This window comes from Rhopilema esculentum, chromosome 18 (genome assembly GCF_057945365.1).
Source record: "Rhopilema esculentum isolate cy_ngs chromosome 18, ASM5794536v1, whole genome shotgun sequence".
In the NCBI taxonomy this organism is placed as follows: Eukaryota; Metazoa; Cnidaria; class Scyphozoa; order Rhizostomeae; family Rhizostomatidae; genus Rhopilema; species Rhopilema esculentum.
This window is the reverse complement of record NC_142832.1, coordinates 3,721,012-3,744,384: the sequence shown is the minus strand read 5'-3', so window position 1 is coordinate 3,744,384 and position 23,373 is coordinate 3,721,012. Positions and strand designations below refer to the sequence as shown.

General features: G+C 34.5%; 3 protein-coding genes across 4 annotated transcripts in view; 1 reads left to right on the top strand and 2 right to left on the bottom strand.

Moving 5' to 3' along the window:
- LOC135696581 (centromere/kinetochore protein zw10 homolog) overlaps positions 1–17,150 on the bottom strand; it is a 29,928-nt gene extending 12,778 nt beyond the window's left edge. For both annotated transcript variants that reach the window (XR_016144852.1, XM_065216020.2), the window contains exons 1-11: positions 16,924–17,150; positions 9,886–10,014; positions 9,128–9,235; positions 8,070–8,150; positions 7,388–7,450; positions 6,215–6,359; positions 5,048–5,137; positions 4,259–4,307; positions 2,600–2,627; positions 1,231–1,282; positions 674–820 (exon numbers count right to left, since the gene is read on the bottom strand). Coding sequence is in view for 1 of the 2 variants with exons in the window: in XM_065216020.2 (XP_065072092.2) it covers positions 674–820; positions 1,231–1,282; positions 2,600–2,627; positions 4,259–4,307; positions 5,048–5,137; positions 6,215–6,359; positions 7,388–7,450; positions 8,070–8,150; positions 9,128–9,235; positions 9,886–10,014; positions 16,924–17,118 (1,087 nt within the window). In the remaining variant the exon portion in view is untranslated. The remainder of the gene's footprint in view (positions 1–673; positions 821–1,230; positions 1,283–2,599; positions 2,628–4,258; positions 4,308–5,047; positions 5,138–6,214; positions 6,360–7,387; positions 7,451–8,069; positions 8,151–9,127; positions 9,236–9,885; positions 10,015–16,923) is intronic.
- On the bottom strand, positions 10,030–16,916 carry LOC135685023 (uncharacterized). The gene has a single exon (XM_089113687.1). The coding sequence runs from the start codon at positions 13,669–13,671 to the stop codon at positions 12,886–12,888; it is 786 nt and encodes a 261-aa protein (XP_088969813.1). The 5' UTR covers positions 13,672–16,916; the 3' UTR covers positions 10,030–12,885.
- Positions 17,151–18,114: 964 nt separating the features above from the next.
- LOC135696582 (chymotrypsin-like elastase family member 1) lies at positions 18,115–22,719 on the top strand. Its single transcript, XM_065216021.2, has 6 exons — positions 18,115–18,262; positions 18,671–18,898; positions 19,160–19,495; positions 20,620–20,947; positions 21,344–21,498; positions 22,218–22,719. The coding sequence occupies exons 2-6, from the start codon at positions 18,847–18,849 to the stop codon at positions 22,562–22,564; spliced, it is 1,218 nt and encodes a 405-aa protein (XP_065072093.1). The 5' UTR covers positions 18,115–18,262; positions 18,671–18,846; the 3' UTR covers positions 22,565–22,719.
- Positions 22,720–23,373: the final 654 nt, after the last annotated feature.

The window sequence follows — 23,373 nt, the reverse complement described above, 5'->3', positions numbered from 1 at the left end:
ATCACTACTAGGGACCTCGATTTACAATCTCAAACGGATAATCATTATTATAATTTATGATAATTATTACAGCTTTCTAAACATTATTACGACTAATAAATGGTTAATTGTTTACATAGTATAATTCCAATGGCCTTTCTTAATCAAGAAAATATTCGATGGCTATTCGATTATGCATCAATTATGCATCACTAACGAATAATTTCTGCAAAATGCTTGATTTTTTCAATCCCATTTTCAAAGCTTGTACCGCCAAAAAAGGGTTCACGAATAATTAATTTCTGAGCTATTCACGTCACCCCTATAATTTTTCATATAGTTGAAGATGAGAATAATTCGTTTCAAAACGACCTCTACCATGGAAAGTCAAATACCATGCTCTTAATCAAACTCATAAAAAAATTTCTGCTAAAACATATCTTATCCATCATCTTTCATTAAATATCGATTTTAACCACATTTGATTTTGCATGTCTGAAATAAAACTCGTGACGTTTTTTGCCGTAGTCCTCGCATTAAAGTTTCTATTAACTTTGCATCTAAAGTAATTTTTTTACAGAACCAACTAGTATTCTCTAGCTAATCTTCACAATGCAATATCTAGTCTTATTACAGTCCCTATCAATGCCAAGAGCAAAACATTTTACAAAACTAAAGTCAGAAACAAACATACTTAGTTTTTTGCTATAATCATTTTTCGCTGCCTCTTGTACTCCATTATCTGTCGTGGTTTCTGAACTCTTTCCATTCTCTGAAACTTCTGGAAACACGTTCTTGACGACAAACTGGACAACTGTACCGAGTTTTCGTAACAAAGACACTGCAAATGATGACGTTAGCATGATGACATAATAACACCTATCAGCTACTGCCTTAATCTGAGGCAGTTTTAATATATTTGCGGTATGAAGAAACAGTTATTTCTTTTGTATATACATTTTGGAACGTCTTCAGAGAGAATTAAGCAAATAAAACAATGGACATGAAAGTTGAAGGTATGAGATGAAACTCATCCACAATATACAACAACAAAACAGGATTTCTTTCGGAAACAAAATGTTTCTCTAAAGAAAAAACAAAAGATTAAAAATTCGCTACTCAACTGTATCTTACAGTGGAGTCAGAACATATGAAAGAGTAAGATTCCCTCGATGCTTTATAAAGTAAAAAAGGGTTTAAAACTAGTAAAATTCAAGAAAAATTTTAGGAAGATGAATTCCAATAACACACCTGGGTCGATCCGTTTTCCCTTTATCTTTATATCTTCTTTCACAATTTTCAACTATGAAAATAATTTTATACAGTAGAAACCCGCATAAAAGAGCCTAGGTTTTTTCTGGCAGCCTGAATAGGTTCTTAATTAACAGGCTGCTATTCTAAATTCCAGCCTAAAAGGTTCTTAACAAGACTCTTATAAACACAGGCCTTGCATACATTAAAAATGTTTTCCACCGTAAGAATTCTAATGGACACACTTAAACCAGCTTTTTTTATGTCAAATTTCAACCAATCTAATGAATTTGTGTTGTTAGATTGTCCACTTAGAATGCAACATACCATAACCTGATTACTCTAAAAACCCTTTTTTCTTATATATATATATATATATATATATCCTTGTTTTACGCTCCAAATGTAAGTGAAGGTTATTCTGAAGAAGCATATTGCGAAACGTTAATCAAGTTGTTTTTTACTGATCATCTATTTAAATTTTTAAAAAACATTACAGTCTTGAGCTTTTGAATACATGTATATATATATATTCAAATATATATATATATATATATATATATATAAGATTCAAAATTTCAGCCTTCTGGGGGTTCTCAATTATGGGGATTGAAAGGTTAAATTTCAGCCTCAATGTTCTTATAAAAACAGGTTCTTTTATGTGGGTTTCTACTGTAGATTAAGAAATCAAATGTGGTACTGATTAAGATAGCTAATGATATCAGTTACAAATCCCCAATATGACGATTCTTTCATAAAACCTTACCTTTATTGGTTCATTTCGGAAGAATGCAAGACACAGTATCCGAACCAGCTTTATTAAAATACGTTTAAAGATCTTTTTAGTGTACTATTGAATATGTTTTTTCTTTGTGACAACTTTCAATACCATTCATGAAACAGTACTTAGAATAAAACGCAATGGAAAACAATGTGCTTCAAAACGAAGTGTAACGTCTTTACCTAAACTTGATTTACATTAACTTTTTACCCGTGTTCAACTTCAATCCAACAAAACAATAAAGTTTGGTCTACAAAACATAGTTGGTTTTTGAAAATACAAATATACAAATAGACAATTTTTCACCAAGCTTATATTCATGACATTCTGTTGACTCTTACGGAAATCAAACGCAAGGGCTTTTACTCTGCAACCTCACAAACTTCAACAGTGCATAAGTTATCATATGGCTGGTTATGAGTTTCATAAAGTTGCAAAATACTATATTTTCTACTATGTTGCTCAATTGGTATCTTGAAATTTTTCAAATGGAATGAAAAGAAAACTTTCAAAGTAATGGCAATTATTTCAAAATAAATTAATTGATGTTTAGAAGGATCAGCAAAGATGCAATATATATCTACGTACTTTATCGTTTTCCACCATTGGCTTCAAACTGAAAAATTTCAAAAAAGATTTTTATTAAAAAAAAAGAAAATGAAGTACTTTAATAACTGATTGTAATTTTTAATGAAAACATTGGTTTATTAAAAGGAGACTTGGTAATGCAAAACTTTATCTTTTTATATACAGTTATACAATTTAACAAAAACAAATTTATAATGACGATGCTATCTGGAACATGATAGGTATGGCTACCCATTGGCCGTTACAAATAGTAATAAAGTGGCACTGATATCAAAATGTTGCTGAGGTTAGCCCTTAGATATTGCCATTTAAGATCTAAAGATACAAATTAAATATAAGATAAAATGTGCACAAGATATTTGTCTTTAGCGCTATTGCTACATTGCTATACATTTAAGGCTAAAAGATAAACAGAGAAGGATAAAATTCTGAAACATTTATGATTAGTTGGTGTTTTCTGGTACTACAGGGAGCGTTCTGATGCATGAATGCTTTAACTTCATGATTCTTTTAAACTTATGATCAGCATCGAACTGCTCCATCACAAAACTTAAGAAGGCTCGCAGTAATGATTGGAAATGCTGACATTCTAACAATGTGTTTACAGCAAACTAACCAATCGGATAACTAGCATTCATTGCATTTAGTGCTTAAAAGATAAACAAACAGTCACATTAGCCTAATCTGATCAAAGACCTAATCTAAAACAAAGACTGATCAAAGACCTTACCTAAAACAAAGACTGATCAAAGACCTTATCGATAACTGTACCACTAAAATATGCATTACAAAACTGCCTGCTACAAAAACGATAAATCTTTTGTCGAGATGCAATCTCTCTTTGGTAGTGTAGTTCGCATTATAGAACTGAACCATACTCAGTTGAAGTTAAGGTGATAAGGCATATAAAAGCAAATAAAAAGAAAGATTTGGTCACCATAGAGTACCGAAGTGTGACGTCATAAAAAATCTATTTATAGAATTTCTTAAATTTGGCTCCATTATCTGAAAGAACGGCATAAAATACCTCTCAATGTGCAAAATTAGCTAGATACGTTCCAAATTGGGCAAGATATGGCCAACAGAAGATTTGAAGTTTGCTAACGGATTACTGTTATTCTGGCCTGGTTCATAAAGTTATGAACCAAGACCAAATAACAGAGGTTTGATGGGGCAAGATTCTGTGCTCATATGGCCATATCTCAGCCAATTCGTAGTGCCTTTAACTGATTTTGCATATTTAGAGGTATTTCATGATGCTCTTTTAGGTTCTGGGATCAAAATTCAGAAATTCTAAAAATAGATATTTATGACGTCATCACTTCGGCACTCTATTGAAAAGTGTGGTTTGGTCACCTTAACCGTATGGCAGACTTAAGCCATGTCAAAATAGCGTACCGGACTGAGTTCACAAAGAGAAGACCAAGAAGAGGACCTCCCAAAAGATGGAGTGACCAATGGCACTGGTCTGCCATTGCTAACTGCAGAGAAATATGCATATGATAGGGAAAAACGGAGGAGATGCGTCGAGAAGAATGTGACAAAGCTCTCTGGAGTATGCAACTAAGACTAAGACAAGATTAAAAATAATTGAAATGCTATCAAAGATATTAGATAAACAATCTGGAGCAAAAAATAAAATATGATAAAGAGACAAACTTTGGAAATTTCACAAACGGCTTCAGCAAGTAGTTTAGCATTTTCTTCGCTAAAAAGAAGATAGATTGGACATGAAGTGGAAAGGGTACTGATATTTTATGGAAAACAAGAATGAGAAAATTTTATAAACTATTTGCTTGCATGATGCAAATCTTTTCGTATTATCTTTATAGAACAGAACATATTTGAATAAAGATTTCAATATGGCTAAGAAGGATAAAACAATACATTTACGATAAGATCTTGCATATTTTACCCAAACAATAAAAAAGGTGTTGTCACTAACAGAGAAAGAAAACTCTGATGTGATACAAAAATTACATGGAATTACAAGATTATAAACCTAAAATATTTTTCGTTTGACACTCTTTGTCGTTCGTTTATCTTGGCATCTTATTACCCAAAATTCAAAAAAGCTAAGGATTTGTCCACAGAGAAAAGGTATGCAAATTCTCCTGTTACTTTTTATCAAATAAAAAAGCTGTTGACAATGATTAGCTGCCTCTAACATATCAGCAATAATTATATTTTCGATCGCAGAACACAGCGTACTATAGATAAAGAAGAATTTCTTATCAAGTTTATAAGAGAAAGGGGTCAGAAAACGCTTTAACCTTTTTCTGGATGTAATTTTGCCCTATCAGCCTTCCTCATAACTCTACCTCTTTCTCTTGTCGAGTCTAAACAAAGCTGCTTTACTTTATCGACCATCGTCTAAATTAAGGTAAGGAAATATTTAATCGAAAATACAAACGCTGGCAGATATGCAACTAATCCTAATAAACATACCGAAACTCTTCAGCCGGGCTTCAAATATACCAATATACTCCATTGCTTGGAACAGTGACGTCAGCGAGACAACACCATGAGTTTTGGGATCTATCAAAAACAAACAACGAAAGGCCTGTTATTTCAATTATTTTTTAATTACTTTAATAACTCAGCTATTTGTTATTTTAAAATTTCATCAGAACAACACAGGACTGTTTATTTCATAGACCTATTTATAACTATATTGACAAATCTTTTATCGGTCTTTAACAAACAAAACCAGTTTGAGAAAAAAAACTGTCAATAACACCAGAGGTAAATGTTGGAACCCAAAAGAATAGAACCGGATAAATAGATTATGGTTGGCCGGTCGACCGCATATCCAGTCAGCTGCAGATCCAGTCAGCTGCAGAACGGGTCGGTTCCATATCTGGTCGGTTGCTGATCCGGTCGGTTTTATATCCAGTCGGTTCTATATCCGGTCGGTTGCTGATCCGGTCAGTTTTATATCCGGTCGGTTGCTGATCTGGTTAGCTGCAGATCGGGTCCGGAGCAAATCCGGTTGGTTGCAGATCCAGTTAATAAGTTTATACAGAAAAGCAACTTAAAAAACCCAACGGCAATGTGACATAAAGATCGGTTTCTCATTTTGGCAACAAGATCAACATCAACGAAATCACGTAAAAAATGCTAAAAGGCATAGCTTGTCATATCTTTCCTTTCTTTATTCAAAGACATTTATGTCAAAAATACATTAAGGCTTGCTCAACCAGGACCCTGATATCTATGCTCACAACAAACCAATGTAATGACTGTGAGAAAAGCAATAGATTTGCATAACAACGATGCCAATCAAATATACCAGCTTCTCTCGTAATTAGGTAACTAAGCAGTCATTGTTCGAACGTTCAAGGACCCTTCTTAGTATAAACGAAAATCTTGCTGAATTCCCAACAAAGTTGTAGTTATCTATTGATAACTGTCCAAAACTGTCCAAAACACATTGTCCAAAACTAAATAATGATAACACATAACCATTCTTACTCAGCTTCATTTGATTGAGATTTCATGTCTGTAATATGACTACTACCTAAGAGAAAATGTGAGCGACTGCTACGACCAACAAAATCTGAATCTAATTAATATTTTCAATAAAACTCTAATGATGTAACATTAAGAGAATACCTGGGGAGCGCACTCTAAGGGATGTCCTAAGGTGACTCTCAATGTTATCCCACGACACCGAGTCAACAGAGCTCCAATCAATCAACTGCGACCAGTTTGATTCAAGAACTGATACCAAAACAGCTTTCTTTCCCCTATACTCTTCCTAGAAGAAAAAGGAAGGGCTATAGATCAGCACGTATTAACCTTTTCCTTTCAGAAAAACCACATGCTGAGGCTGGTCGGAGAGATCTTGAAGGTAGAAAGGGAAGGACCAATCGACTTCTTAGTTGCCATTACTGCAAATCCTAGGCAAGATTCCTGTCCACTAAAAGGAGACTCAAACCACGTACGTAATAAAATTATCTCAATTTTCAGGGAACGTGGGGATATTGAAAAATACCCGGATCAGCTGATTTTTTGAAAGAGGACTCTTTGTTTAGGAAATTTCTCAGCGGAGATGGTATTCACCAGAGACGGTATTACTTGAGACGGTATACACAGGGCTTGCTACACAAGGAGGGGCTCCATTAACAAACAGGGTCTGCTTACAATCTAAACTGATCAAGCAGATTATGATTGAATACCTAGGGACTCTAACTAATTCATATTAGCAGCGTTTTCATTGGACTAAAAACATCTGTGTATCTATAGAAAACATTGCAACTGAAGTTTGCAATCAGACTTGGTGTTTAGCATCAATTGGTGCGAATTCGGCAAAGTTATCAACATTTGTTAACAAAAACTAATAAAACAGATGTTTGTGCGTATTTCCTGGAAATAAATGTTCAATGAGTAAAGAGGAAGCACTGAAACTATATGTATTCTTTATCTGAATGACAATTAAACATACCACATGTTTCCTTTCAGTCTGGTAATTGAAATCGAAAATGAAGTCTTGCTTTCAATTTTATATTTTATACTGTTTTTAGTACATATGTATGTAGTTTGATGTATGTATAAGATTCACAAAACCAGTCTCAAACCTATAGCCCCCACTTTTTGCCAAAATGCAAAAAAATTACCAATGAATCGACAATCAAACTACTTTTTATTCGGATTTAGCCCCCCCTTACTTTTTCTAGACCCCCCCTACTTTTCCTGAATATAGTAAATTGTGCAATGATTTTGGATTGTAAATAGACTAAGAAAGTTCTCATTTTCAAGAAAAGAACAATTTGAATTTCAACTTACAGTGATGGCCTTGAAAACTCTGATTTCACATGTTTCCGCAGACAGTTCATTGAGATGATTTCTCTGAATTAAGATAACACAAGAATTTTCTCATGGGATATAGCTCAAAAAAGAGCATTGTGAAAATTCATAACTTATAGGGTAATACAATATCTCCATAATCATCATAACCAAGCCTTGAGACATGTTAACAAGTTGCACCTTAATTTTTGAAAAATTATTACATCACAGTGAAGTAAGACATATTACTTCACAAGATAAAATTAAGATACAAACGTTCATATAAGAACTTAAAAATCGGCTACTAGATAATTAATTGGAAACTTCAGGAAACTTGATTAAGTAATAAAACAGAAACAAGCTCTCCTAAGGAGGGAATACACACTTTCATATTCATTATTTGCACAGATTTGACTTTCCTGTTACATGTAACAAAAACATGAAAATATATTTAAAATGTAAATTTTAGGACATAGAGGGAAAGCTCTAATACTAGTTCATAACAACTTCACAAATTTTCTGAATTTAAGTGTACTAATAATGTACAAAAGATATCATAGAGCAGTCAAAGCAAAATAGCTTAAAGAAAGCACTTGGTATTCAATGATGCTCCATTTGCATTGGAATCAAGATGTTTTATCATAACATTTATCATATGAATAAGAAAGAAAGGACTTCTAACCATATCCCGAACAGATTTGGCAGCTGGAAGGTAATCCTTGTAATGGATGCCATTTGCACATGTATGAATACAGTCATGCATCTAAAAGAAAAAAGATTCACATTAGAGAGATAATTTTTTTGATGATTTAAACCAAATAAATACAACTTAGCTGATATTTTATTTGTGAGATTTTGAGGTTCTTGCATAATTAAAAGGTCAAAGACTGGGAGATAGATGGTTAAAACATTTCAATACTTGAATAAATGCATCTATGGTAATGGAAAAGGTTCACAAATTTAAGCATTCTGATCACATTTGTTGCTAGTATAGCCTTAGCAGGAATCTTGATGGGCTTTACACACAATAATTACTAACAGTGGCTAACCACAACAGTTCAGTTCAGTTCAGTACAGTTCATATATTAATAATTCCACTACAGACAATTTAATAATAACCAACAAGACTAGAAGGAAATAAGACAGTGTGCAAAACAGATAAATACAATGATACAATATAAAAATTCAAAAGTGGGAAAAATTGTATGCAGGGAATAACTTAAAGGAGGAGCTCTCTCAATAGGTAAACTAATCGGGGAGAGAGCCCCCCCCCCCTATTTGAATAATTTTGAGTGAATTTGGTTTTATTTGAATAATGGCGAGGTCACAGTCCAAATCTGGCGGTTGCCTGCTGGATTTAGCTGGAGTTGTCTTCTTCAGTCTTCTTGGTTGTCTGCCGCGAGGCAGGTTCAGCGCCACATGCACCAACCATCACGATCTTTATTTATCCATATGTTTCAGTTCTGCCATTTTCTTTCTTACGCCAATGATAGAACAATGTCATTCTCTTCATCACAACAGTATTGAATAGAAATTTACAGATTTATTGCTCTATATTTAGTAAGTTCCTTTGCCCCCTGCCCACTTTAATTGACAAATGACCCTCATCAGCGTACTAACATGCTTAAAACTGTATGAAAATAAGACAAAATTACACAATGTGTAGCTTGAAATTTTGTTGTAGGAAAGGCTTAATTGTAATATACAAAGTTGAAATGTATTGAAGTTTTCTTCTGCAACCTTAAGCAGCTTTTTCAAGGCCTTGATAATTTCATGGTTTTTCTCATAGTCACTAGTCAATTGATGCAATTCAGATCCAGCAGTAGCCATTGTAACCAAAGTTTCATTCTAGAAAAATAAATAACATACAGGAAAATTTACAACAATATCACTTCTCATAGCATTAAAGATTTAAATAACTTTTAATCATTTTTATAAATCAGTTCAAAACTGGAGTTCTTCTAACAAGTTGAATTGCAAAACTATGATCATGAATTGTAAAATGAGTTTTCTTCAGATTATCAAATATTTTGCTTCTGCATCAGCAAATATATTGTCATATAAACAAAAAAAGATCAAACCAGATTTCAAACACTAAAGCCTATGCAAATGGAAAGCTTGCTCAATGTTCTATGTATAATGATTTGCTAGGATACTTAGATATAATAACATTAATTCCTAATCATCCTATAAAGCATGATACTTGGAATAGCAACTTAGAACCACCCTATTATATACACCAAGAGCATGTATAGATCATCAAGCACTTTGCGACAGACTGGTAACTTTAATTGGATTCATGTAGAAATACAGTTTTGCTAGGTTAATTTTTTGTTGCCAAATTTTATTGAAGGATATGTGACTTGATATAGATCATACACATTTGTATTAAAAATATCAGTTTGTGTTCCCATCGACTAAAAAAACCACCACCCAGTAAACTTTGGAATTAGTACAAAGATGTGAAAGTGATCAAATAGTAAAATTTTTCTATATACCTGAATATCATCACCAAGTTTGTTGATTCCTTTTATTAACCTGACCAACTGCTTATTGAGTTCATCTCCTAAGTTAAACTCATGATAAAACTCTGTGTACTGTTTGTAGATGACACCATACATCTGACTCTAAGACCAGAAAAAACAGTGTTAAGCTGCTGTATCCAAAAAGTGCCCAAATTGTCAAATGCTCAAAAGAAAGTATCCGATTCCAATTTAAATGGAAAACAAATAATGAATCAATGCATAAAACAGCAAGTAGATTTTATTTTTCATCTGTTATATCAGGCCTTGCTCTAAGTAAAATGAAGGTGCTCCATAAAAAGTGCCCCTTAGAAACTCTAGGCGCTCTACTTCGCACCTCTAAGTAAATTTCCTTGAGAGCATCCTTCGAGAGCTTTAGGAGATCGAGAGCTTCATATCGAAAGCTTCGGAAGAATGTTAAATATGAAATTCAACGGTGATACCAGAAAGCACCATAATATGAAATAACAAAACATGCAACAAACACTATGTTAATATAAATATAGAAATATAATAGAACAAAGGTGCAAAATTGTTCAGATTTTTCTAAATATGTAAGTTGCCATCATTGATGAGCTTTTATCACTGTCAGTATCACTACTGTCATGTTCAGCTTCACATATTGCTTTATCAAAACGCATGGCTTTAAATCGAACATTTAACTTTGTTTCCTTTTTTCATGTTATCCATTCTATAAGAAACGCTAGAGCATCTACTACTCGCAAAAGCAAATGAAAAATGAGAAGCAATGCAATAATTTGGACAGAAACGCGATCGCTGATTTGCACAGGCGATTTCAAGTTATTAAAAAAACAGAAAATAATATATACTCCAATAGAAGATTAACGCTTGCTCGAAAATCGAATAAATCTGCCGGAGAATATGCTTGATGGCCTGTGTCCTTGATGGTTATTAGAAGGTTATTAGATTAAAAATGATATCGAAAACCCAACGTTGAATTTGCTGACTTTTTCTCAAGGGGTAATCTTACGCAAATCATAATATTGCGGTCTGTTGGGAAGTTTGTTTATGCTTGATCAAGTTGATTCAACAAATTCCAAAAATTTATTTTGCTCCGTGTTAATATTGTTTTTACGTTTTGAGGGGCTCTATAAATCGCTCTCCAAGGCTTTTTTTGGGTGCGCTCTAGGCGCGCGATAGATAGGCAAAGAAGTGATAGAATAGAAGTTATAGAAGGTGTTGGGGGAGCTGTAGTGTTTTAGGAATTGTGATTTTAGGCTGTTGTTTTTATTATTATTATTATTATTATTTGTTAGATACCAGGGTGCATTCCATGTACTTAGACCCAAAGATTTTCGGCATACAACCAAGTTTTTTTTTGGCGTTTGACGTGCAAACAAACAAAAAATTTTTGGCGTACTTAGAATTTTCGTTAGTTGGCATGCTAAACATAAAGCCATGTACATAGTTAACGTAAAATAAAGACACATACACCATATTTTTCTCTAATAATCAGTTTTCTTTGTCTGGCACAACAATGTTTACAGTTTTACTAACTCAACTGCTTTTATATTTTTGGTGTACCTAAACAAATGCCCCAGTGGACCTTTGGCGTACAGTTGACATGGAATGCACCCTGGGTTAGATACTTTCATCTATTCTGTTGCCTGTCTATGTTATATGTCTATTTATCACACTTTTAAGCTTGTGACTCCCTTTCTGGGAAAAATGCGGGTCACTGTAATTTTGTTGTGACGCTTTACAGCGTTCCTTTGTTTGTGTTTTAGGGTCATTCCATGTCAATTCACCGAGGCCATGTCACCCACCATCTCAGATTTTGCCAATTTTCATATATCATGTGCCAACTGATAAGAATAGTTCATTCTCAAAATTTCAGACCATTATCTTTAGTACTTTTTGAGATATCCAGATTTGAATTTTCAAGAATTTTCAGGTAAAATTACCAGAATCCGCCATCTTGGATCTTCATACAGAGGACAACTAAAAACCCAATTCTAATATCTGAAAAGAAAATGACCATAACAAATCAAAATGAACTTATTTATGTAAATTTAGCTATGAGGAATTCAAAAATGACATCAAATGAATATCTGACAGATCTGAAAGATTCTATTTATAGAAATCACTGCAGGGGTTGAAAAATTGAAAGATTCCGAAAAGACAATTGTGTCAAATTTCATTTTGGAATTTCATGATGTTTGACAGGTAGCACCAGAATGAATTTTTGCAGTTAAATTTGAGGTACATTGAGGTACCAAAATATTGAATTCTGACTTGGTGTCTCTTCTTGTTCAAGAGCTACAAGCAGCTAAAGTAAACTGAAAATATTGTCAAATTTCTTGTGCGAAAGTTCCTTTTTTAATGTAATGTGTATGTTTGTAGACATATAACTAGCAATATTTGAAGTTTAATCAACTCATTCTGTGTACACAATAAGCAAAGCATTCATTTAAATTAAAGATTTGTTATCTATCACTTTTTTACAGTGGATAATGTACAGTGGACCACACCCACTATGGGTGCGGCAAAATTGAACACCATGGGAAGGCTGTATTACCTAAGAAATTTTCAGACTTCACTCGAAAAGGTTGCAAATAAACACTTTTTCCTTGAAGCTACAAGAAATCAAAAGCACAAAATCTTTTTGATAGTGCTCAAGGTAAATAGTTTGTAGAAACAGGTATAAAATTACAATCTAATTTCATTTTATCTTGAATACATGAATATACCAAATTGTAAGTTTTTCAAAAGTGTCCAAGTTCTTATTGGCTCACTTTTGTAAGAAAAAATAATGCCTTACAGGCTCGTCATAATTTCCTTGGTTTTCGTGAGATCTTTGTCTGCAATTTAATATTGTCACCCAGTTGCTGTGAAGGGTGTTTCTATCTAACTAGAAATGGTAGAATATGTCAATTCGAAATAAACAAAATGTTAGCAGATATGTTAGCCCAGTTTTCTATTGCTTATCAGTTTTGTTGTGTTGCAGAAAGTTGGCTATCTCCACCTATAAATCTTTTCATAAAATGGCGGCAATATTCGTATTTTGTCCTTCATTAAACTGATTATTTCGTCAAAATCCTTTGCCTTTCTTTCAGTCTCACAATAATCGCTTTCAGCTTCTTCACTGTCCATCAGTTGATCGGGCATGACGTTGATAGTTTCTGCAACAACGTTTAAGATTTTTGATTGCTTTTCGGCCAGTTTGGTTTTTACTTCGTCGAGTTTGCGTTTGCCGTAAGAAGCTCTTGAATGCTTCGGAACAGAATGCAGCTTTATCGAACTAACGTCAATATCCTCAAGAGTTATGTCAAGGTCTTCTTTTTGTTGTTTCCAAGCTCCTTCCGGAAAGCATACATCTGGATCATTATCATCATCATTCCCTTCTGAGGTTTTCAATCTTTCAGACATCTCTCTCCGACAAGTTGGGCATAACTTTTGTCCAGGTACGAAGTAAATATTGATTTTATGATAGCTTTTCGAAGATACTATTGACACTTCCCTCAAAGAGCCTTTAACAGGATTCTTATGCTTTTGGAAGGGGTCGCAGCACTTCTTCTGAAAAGCGCTGTACTGCGCTAAAATTGTTTGTTCGTGATGGTGACAAATTGTAAATTCGGGTCCTATTTCCAGACCTGTTTTTAAAAAAATTAACTCCGCTTGCTCTTTAGTCAACGATTTGCTTGTTTTCATCCCAACTGATCTTGTGTAGAACCGAGAGTGAAACTCTTCTTGCAGATGACTGCCAATTGAACACTTTTCCAGAAACTTACTTACAGACATTTTTTTAAACGCGATAGAAATCTTTCTGCCTCTCGTTACTAAAACTTGACAAAACAGAGTTCGGAAACTTTATTTCTGTTTTGAATGGAAATAAGGAAGCACTAACTGGCTACAAACTGATGCTTACATATTCCATCATGCTGATAATTATCACTTTACCATCATAAGCGGATACTAAGATTATGTTTCACTAATGTAATTTTTCAAGGTCCGTAAATCAAGCAATTTTATTCCTCGTAGCTTTTCAACACTGAGCCATATTTCATTTACAACACTGAATAGTTTAGTAATTATGTTTTAAAATTTTAACTCAATTTAAACATCAATAAGATACAATTACTGATAACATCTATTAAGCAATATTGTAGTTAAGTTCCCGTCGACAACGAATATTGCCGCCATTTTATGAAAAGATTTATAGGTGGAGATAGCCAACTTTCTGCAACACAACAAAACTGATAAGCAATAGAAAACTGGGCTAACATATCTGCTAACATTTTGTTTATTTCGAATTGACATATTCTACCATTTCTAGTTAGATAGAAACACCCTTCACAGCAACTGGGTGACAATATTAAATTGCAGACAAAGATCTCACGAAAACCAAGGAAATTATGACGAGCCTGTAAGGCATTATTTTTTTCTTACAAAAGTGAGCCAATAAGAACTTGGACACTTTTGAAAAACTTACAATTTGGTATATTCATGTATTCAAGATAAAATGAAATTAGATTGTAATTTTATACCTGTTTCTACAAACTATTTACCTTGAGCACTATCAAAAAGATTTTGTGCTTTTGATTTCTTGTAGCTTCAAGGAAAAAGTGTTTATTTGCAACCTTTTCGAGTGAAGTCTGAAAATTTCTTAAGTAATACAGCCTTCCCATGGTGTTCAATTTTGCCCCACCCATAGTGGGTGTGGTCCACTGTACATTATCCACTGTAAAAAAGTGATAGATAACAAATCTTTAATTTAAATGAATGCTTTGCTTATTGTGTACACAGAATGAGTTGATTAAACTTCAAATATTGCTAGTTATATGTCTACAAACATACACATTACATTAAAAAAGGAACTTTCGCACAAGAAATTTGACAATATTTTCAGTTTACTTTAGCTGCTTGTAGCTCTTGAACAAGAAGAGACACCAAGTCAGAATTCAATATTTTGGTACCTCAATGTACCTCAAATTTAACTGCAAAAATTCATTCTGGTGCTACCTGTCAAACATCATGAAATTCCAAAATGAAATTTGACACAATTGTCTTTTCGGAATCTTTCAATTTTTCAACCCCTGCAGTGATTTCTATAAATAGAATCTTTCAGATCTGTCAGATATTCATTTTGATGTCATTTTTGAATTCCTCATAGCTAAATTTACATAAATAAGTTCATTTTGATATGTTATGGTCATTTTCTTTTCAGATATTAGAATTGGGTTTTTAGTTGTCCTCTGTATGAAGATCCAAGATGGCGGATTCTGGTAATTTTACCTCAAAATTCTTGAAAATTCAAATCTGGATATCTCAAAAAGTACTAAAGATAATGATCTGAAATTTTGAGAATGAACTATTCTTATCAGTTGGCACATGATATATGAAAATTAGCAAAATCTGAGATGGTGGGTGACATTTCCATTTTTTTCTTGGTGATTTGACATGGAATGACCCTTTAATATAATGTAATCCAAGTTAGAATAATGTAGTCTTACTGATTTGATAATAGTGAGAGCATCTAACACAATAAAGCCCATCGGTTTGCTTACATATAGGACATTCAGCATCCTAAGAAGAACCCTATCATCATTGCACACGGCTGTTACGCCTATTGTTCTCGGGGAAATGAGGACAGCCAATATTTTGCCATTTAACAGACCGCAACACGCAACTTTCGAAAATTGAATGATTTTCAAAATTAAGTATAAAATCGTAGATCTATTGCAGAAAATTGCAAATAATTTTAAAACAAAGACCATCCTCTGTTTATTTCATTTCGTTTATTTGTTGTTTGCTGAATTTTATCAGGTTTTAGGGGAAGATTTTTAAAGAATCACCACTTTCGTAAATTTCCGACGCGATCGCGATTTTAGGCCAAAGTGCTCCTCAATGTTTTCTCGGGCGCTTCCAAACGATAGACGATGAATACTTCATTTCTTTTGCATGAATAAGATTAAAAACGAGGCTAAAAACCTGGTGGGGTGCCCTGGTCAGCATTTGGTGGAAACCAGTTACAAATCAGCTTTCTGTGCGCTCGCGTGAAATTTGAATGTCAACGGTTTTTCTGTCTGAGAGGGCACCCCAAAAATTTTATTCTCCTACAAATGAAGAGTCATTTTGGTATGTTTTTCTAGCAAAATAAGCCTGTCTGTGGAAGCGCGAGCTGATTTTCGACGACCCGGTCGGCCTAAAACTTAATGTTTTCCTAGTGATTCTCAAAGCTGCGAGGCCGCCTCGCAGTGCATATCTCTTCGGCTTCTCCGTCAGGAGCGATGAAAATATCAATTTGAAGGTAAAAAAATTAAAAAAAAAATAATTAAATGCTATTTTCATTTATTTTCTACCTCTTCAGAGAGTTCAATACAAAAATATTTCCAATTAGCCTTGTTTGGTTGGCTTTGGCAGTGGTACCGTAGACAAATTCTGTTGAAGAAATTCGCGGGAAGCCCATTCAGGGAAACCAAATTTTTTTGTAAAAACCCTGAAAGGCAATTAGAATTCTATTACAACTTTCTAGTACAGAATTTAATGCTGAGTTCAAAACAAAAAACAGCTTCTCTATTGCTTTTTCAAATTTTGAGATATCTTCGATTTTCTCCGATGCGGTCAGGGAACGGGCCTATGCTGTCCTGACTTCCGCGGCGTAACAGCTGTGTGCAGAGCACAAATAATTTAGAAGTTCAATGATTTGTGGGATATAAGTTCAATTCCATTTAAGAAGCGTTGTTGACATATCTTGACTATAATGAAGCTTATAAATGTTTCTATTACCCTCCTTTAAATCACTGGAACGCCGAATAGATCGGCGTAAAAAGAGAGTGGCTAAAAAAGCAAAGGGAAAACTAAAGGTTCCCAGCCACTCTCCTTCGTGTGAAGATTACCAACTACATTGCATGTTTTGCATTAAATTTTAATTGATTAAAAGCTTAAAACGTTTCATTTTTCTTATCAATGCATTGATTGCTAAAATTAATACTGTGATGTGGGATTGTTTATTGCAAGGAAAAGATGAAAAGCGGCCTAAGTTTTATTTACCTTCAACGAGTCAGTTTTATCAGAGAGTTCTTTCATTGCCTGGCTTAAAGCAGTCGCAGAACTAAGGCCTTTCTTGCTCAAAACATCTGCAACAATACTTGGAGAGCCTTTCATCAAACTAGCCTGATCATCCATGTTTTTAGTTGCGACGACCTTAGCTGGTTCCCCTGACGTACTGTCTAGGCGAGCGGCCATCTTTATTTCGCCAATATTTTTAGGGCGCCAAAATCAGAACGAGGTATTTCTGCACTAGAGAAGAAAATATTTGAGGTATAATTCTAAACTATCCATAGAAAAACGCCAATTTTTTAAGCAATTCGGCTGGGGTTCAGTACTGAAATTCCTTTATTAACCGATGGGCAAACTTGAGTACTCAAGATTCCTTAACGTTTTTCTTCTAAGAAATATCAAAGGATTTCTTCGAAATAAAATTTGGAACAAATAAACAAAGAGCCACGAAGAAATCAGAAGAAAGGTAAAAATGATTGATTGAAAACAATTTACGATAAAAATTGTTTGCACTGCTCATACATGTAAAAGTAACTTTATCTGTCGTAAAGAAGTTTAATTTATATAAACCTTTTTTAAAGGCAACTGTCGCCTGGTGATCGCGTTAAGCGTTAAACTCGGGGTAGCAGGTTAGAACCGTCCTTTTCTATTCACCAAAAGCGTGTACAGAACTTCCTATACGGCACCGAGCACTTTATGACAGGCCAGTTAGCAGTAATCCCTATAACCTTTCTTCATTGTTTAATTTTTCTTATTTAATAGCAGTCTTCCATCTAGTGTATGGGAATTCTTCAGGTTTGCCTTTCCAATGCTTAAGCTTTTGTCTGACAGGCTTCCGAATACAAATCGTCAAAATGATGATCGAAAATTCTAAGCTAGGAAATATATATACCCAGTTTTGAATCGAAATAGGATAATCAAACATGAACGTGTATAGAAAAAATTACCAATGACTTTTAAGGATAAAAACGAGCTCTTTCTGTGTACAACTTTATACTACCTTTCTTACATAACAATAACTATGGGTAAAATGAAAACAATTCACGATGGATCAAAAACGTTTTCCGTGAATTTTCAGCAATGACGTATCCTGGACTAATTCGAGGAAAGCGTCAGTTTATTTAGAGACATTGTGTAACGAAGAATTCGAACAAAAAAGAACTCGTGGACGATATGACCTCTTTTGCCCATGTTTGGTAACTTATAGTGAACTCGTAAGATAAGTAGCTTTTTTAGATTTGTGGCTCAGTTGTGGTTGTGAAGACTAGGAAAAGTCGATGATAATATCAGTTTCTTGCTGAGCTCTGCCTGATATATAACTGAGTAAAGGGTAAGTTTATTCTGGATGGCCTTCATTGATTATCATTTTCGTGCCGTTCTGTTCTTGACTGATGTCTAATTTTGCCGAACTGCCGTTAAATTCAAGGTCATGGGCATCTCTGCATAATATTATTTTTGACGAGCACTTCCATAACTTTACACATTTTTCATCTAGGTCTGTAAACAGGTTACAACGATACATCACATCATTGATTTCCAAAGAATTATGCAAAAACATATTCCAACCGGATTTACAGACTTAATCCAAGCAATATGATCCAAATAATTTAAGAAGAGCCTTCAATCTCTATCAAATTAATGTCTCATATAGCAGGTGTACAAATTCTACTGAAATATATTTATCAACAAGCTATTTGATAAAGCAAAAACTCTTTCATAAGAATCTTTGCATTTACAGCTCACCAAACAACGGGTAGAATCAGATGCTAAAAGTCAAAATAGGCTGAAAAAATACAAACTCAAGCTTTTTCTATAAACTGGCTGTTCAGACATCTACTATTGACTGGAGTATCTCTGGTTGTTCAGACATCTACAAGTGGTTTTGTTCAGTTGATAGCTGTATTTGGCATCAAGATGCGAGCACTTTTCACTATTTTGGCTTTGGTGGTTCTGCCAATATGCCTTGGTAAGTTTAAATGGTACATTATATAGTTTTATTCTTATATTGATAACTTGAGCATTAAGTATTTACTATTTAGAGCTGTTGTATTTTTCTAGCTATTTTTAAGCTTTTTTAGTAAGGTGACAAATTAGAACTTTGAACTGATTTATTCAAAAGGGTTACTTCTTGTGCAAGGTGTTTTATTCTAACATTAGTTCTTGATGAACAATATTCCATTGATGAACAAACCAAGCATTGACGTCATCTTTCATGATCAATTCCTAGGCTGCAATAGCACCCTGAATGGAACATCTGGAACATTGACATCCCCAGACTACCCCTTAAAGTATCCAGATAACCAGAATTGCCTCACCAAGATAACAGTACCCATGGGAAAAGTGATTAAACTGGAATTTGCAACGTTCTTTTTGGAAAAGGCGGATCAATATAACAACTGTATTTTTGACTATGTTGAGATATATGATGAAAAGACTATCAAGAAGTACTGCGGAAATTCAATACCTCCCAAATTTATTTCAAAGAATAACACCCTTAACGTAAAATTTTTCAGTGACGCTTCAATTAGAAAAAAAGGATTCTCAGCATCATATCTTGCTACAGGTGAGACACATACCTTTTTTTTCATTTTTTGGTGCCTGTTTTCTTCAATCTGTCAAGGCAGTGAAGATTTTTCCAAAGATCAAAAAGCCTAGAAAGTTCCTGGGAACGTCCTGTTTCTAGTTTTCATCCCGCACTTGTTGTGTGACAATGGGTCTGTGCCCCAAATAGATGAGAAAACAAAGGTACACGCATTTTTTTATACGAAACAAAGGTCGATGTTGAGTTCTCCAGTTTCTTAATGTTCTGGAAGTTTCAATACTCATTGTTTCTTAACAGTTTCTTAATTATGATGTCATGAATGATATTATGAAATGTTCGTGACCTTTTTTATCACGCCAAGAGATTCGCTTCCGTTCCGATGCTGTATTTAGATGTGGGAAGTATATTTTTATCCCTTGTGTCTTAAGTTCTAGGCCAACAGGGCAATCTTCTTCTTGGATTTTACAAAATTTCGTTGTTCTCAGTTTTATCACGATTTAATTGTTTTTTAATTTTTTTCCTTCGAATACTGAAGTTTCTTAATTTTTTCCGATTGTCCAGTACTCGTTTCTTATAGCCAGTTTCTTATAAAAAAATGAGTGTAGTCCGTAATTATCTAAAATGTAACCAAATCATTGCAAATTTCTTTTGAGAGTAATCAAAACTTTAGTCAAATCCACAAGACTTTTGGGAAGATACAAAGCAAAATCAATGACTTCCCAAGGAGAAGAACAAATATCACTATTAAAAAAGAAAATTCAAGTTAAAAGTTCAAGTTTCGACATAATTTAAAAACTCGATATTACCAATCATTTAAGAGAAAATATACTTTACCTTTTCGAAAAGTACCTACTTTCGCTAAAAATTTTTTCCGGCCGGTGATGTTTTATCTCATACCATTCAACCGTTTATGAAATTGGCTGCGAAATGGTGCACCTGGCAGTTGTTAACTGTTTACACTATAAAATATGATCACTTTAAAAAGTGAAGAACCAGACACCAGAATAGTATTCATTCCACTGTGACCGGCCATGCAAATGTAGCTTCTTCTAGAATCGGATGAAAAATTTTTCGTTTCTTATTATGCAGCAGAAGATGGTTTCCAAAATATTATAAATTCAGATATATAAATTTGTGATTTGCAGACCCTCCACCACCACCGCCATCGGCAACAGTGAATGCAAAGAACTGTGGCACCACGAAAGTTGCTCAATCCAGAGTTATTGCTGGTCAAAATGCAACCAAAGGTGCTTGGCCATGGCAGGTTGGACTTTACACAAAATACGGGACCTTATTCTGTGGTGGATCTCTCATTGCACCAAATTGGGTTGTCACTGCTGCTCATTGCCTTGAAGGCTCAAAGCCAGCAGATATCAAGATCAAAGCCGGTGATCATAATACACAACTAAATGAAGGAACAGAACAGCAGGTTGATGTTGAGAAAGTGATTTCACATCCAAGATATCATGTTGGGTATGTTGTTTTAAATTAATAGCTGCTAGAACTCTGAAAACAAAACATTTAGCTTTAATCTGAAACATATACTGCTTAGGAACTTTTTGGATTCTTGGCATGGACTCGACTAAGGTTGTTAGCAACTGGTTGAAAAGCTCTCGAGCATTGATTAAATGACAAAAGAACAATTATTGTTAAATATTTTAGAGCTAAGGTGATGTTTTCTTCAGTACAAGCACATACTAGATACATTCTAGTAACCTTTCTTTTACATTGCGAGTGCAAGTTTCAAAATGTTTTGTCTTCCCAAGAAACCGATTCCATTAAATCGCTTTGGCATAGTTTAATAGGGTGTGTTGTTGAGAACATGTTCTATGAAACAGTAATGTAGCTAACGATTTGTTCATTTAAAAGGCAATCTGCAGATGGCTGTGTTTACCATCGGCTCAACAACGATGTCGGCTTATTGAAGCTTGCAAATCCTGTTATACTTAATGATAATGTCAACACAGTTTGCCTTCCACCACAAGGACAGAATGTTCCCGTTGCAACCCGTTGCTACATTACTGGTAAGCTGTTGAAAATATATTGGCTTTTTTGACACAGCCAACTTTTATGTCTATAGTAAATACTTGTTTTTACTTGGCTTGTTGTTTCGGGGAATCTTCTCCACATTTCATCGACCAAGATTTGTGGAAAATGAAAAGCACCATTTCTAGCAGCTCATTTTATAAGCGCTTTCTACCAACCAAAACTGTTTTGACTTTTAGTTTATGACGACCTACAACACAAAAGAAGCCATGTGGAAGTTTTCTGTTGCAATAGAGTTGCAGTATAGGACAAAGACCGCGGAGCATATTACGGATTGAGGGGGCAAAAACATTTTGGGAGCTAAACATGCTAAAAATTTAGAGCAGGGCGACTTTTTGTATGTTTTAAGAACATTTTGGAAATTATAAGAGGGGGGTAATATCCCCCTGAGCCCCCCCTCCCCCCGTTTCTCCGGTCCCTGGTATAGGACAAACATGGTATAGTTATAGTCTTAGCTTATTGTGACTAGCGCCATTTCTTCTATTGAAATCACACAATCCTTGTCTTTCAAGATAGGAACAGTTCTCTTCTTTGCTTCTTGAGGCAGGACTTAATGGTGCGACACAACTCTTCTTTACTTAATTTGGTAACAATATTTACTCATTAGTCTTTCAAATCTCAGGTAAACTGCGGAAGTTCTGCTTATGACTAACGGACTCATGCAAATTAACAATGAAAATCGTTTGTTTGCTTCTAGGCTGGGGGAAAATCAAGCATCCTGGGGACAGCTACCATTTACTGCAACAAACAATGCTCCCAGTTGTTGATTCAGCAGTATGCCAAACTAAGATCGACCAAGTAAAATATGATTTGAAGATGTCCAACCAAATGGTTTGCGCAGGTGAAGAGGGTTCCAAGAAAAGCGGCTGTCATGGTGACAGTGGTGGTCCATTTGTTTGCATGGACGTATCCGCCAATAAGTACATCTTGCAAGGTGACGTAAGCTGGGGCTCAGGTCGCTGTGATACAGCCGATGTCTTCACAGTGTTTGGCCGTATGTCTGAGTTCAGGCAGTGGATTGATGACACACTCAAGACAAACTGAAATGAGAATGAACTCATGATAAAAACAGGTTTCTACACTATTAAAAGCAGACTGAAGACTCTTTGTCGTTTGATCAATCCCCAAAAGTTTTTTCATTTATATTTGATTTTACAAACCTATACAGAATAGTTGCTACACACAAATGTCTTTTTTGTATTTCTTAGTTCTTCGCAATTAAGAAATTGGGTTTGACGGGCTTAAAACAAGGGCTGACTCACTCTTGCAAATGCGTACCGGATTTGAAGAAACTTTTAGATCAAACGAAAAGATTCCCATCAAAGTTGAACGAGATTTCAGTTGATTGATTTGAATCGAAGGTTGTTTTGTTGGCTTCCATAAGCATAAGTAAAATCTGTTTTAAGAGCTAACCAAATTCAATTAGCAAGGCTCTGCCTTGGAAGTCATTCGGTTGACTAGTAGCGAATCTTGCTACTCTTGTTATCAAAGGCTTAACCGAAACATGGCTCAACTAAGCCACTTTATATTTGGAAAGCCTCGAGAAGCTCCTATGCTTCAAGACACTTTTGATTGTATGCTTTTCATATGATCTCTCCATGAAAGACTTTCGTCAATTTGAAGTCTAGCAGTGATTTCATTAGCATGAATAGTAAATTTACACAAATTCAGAGCAAAAGCTAAGTCGTTTTTACCCTGTACAAAAAGGAATGGGCCCAGACAAGAACCTTGTGGAACATCCATATCAAAATTTTGAGTTCCTTCGTATTAACCATTAGCATAAGTCTTAACGATTAACACTAAAAAGCTGCTTACAAGCTTTTAAGTATGATGCCAATTTGATGCCACATATT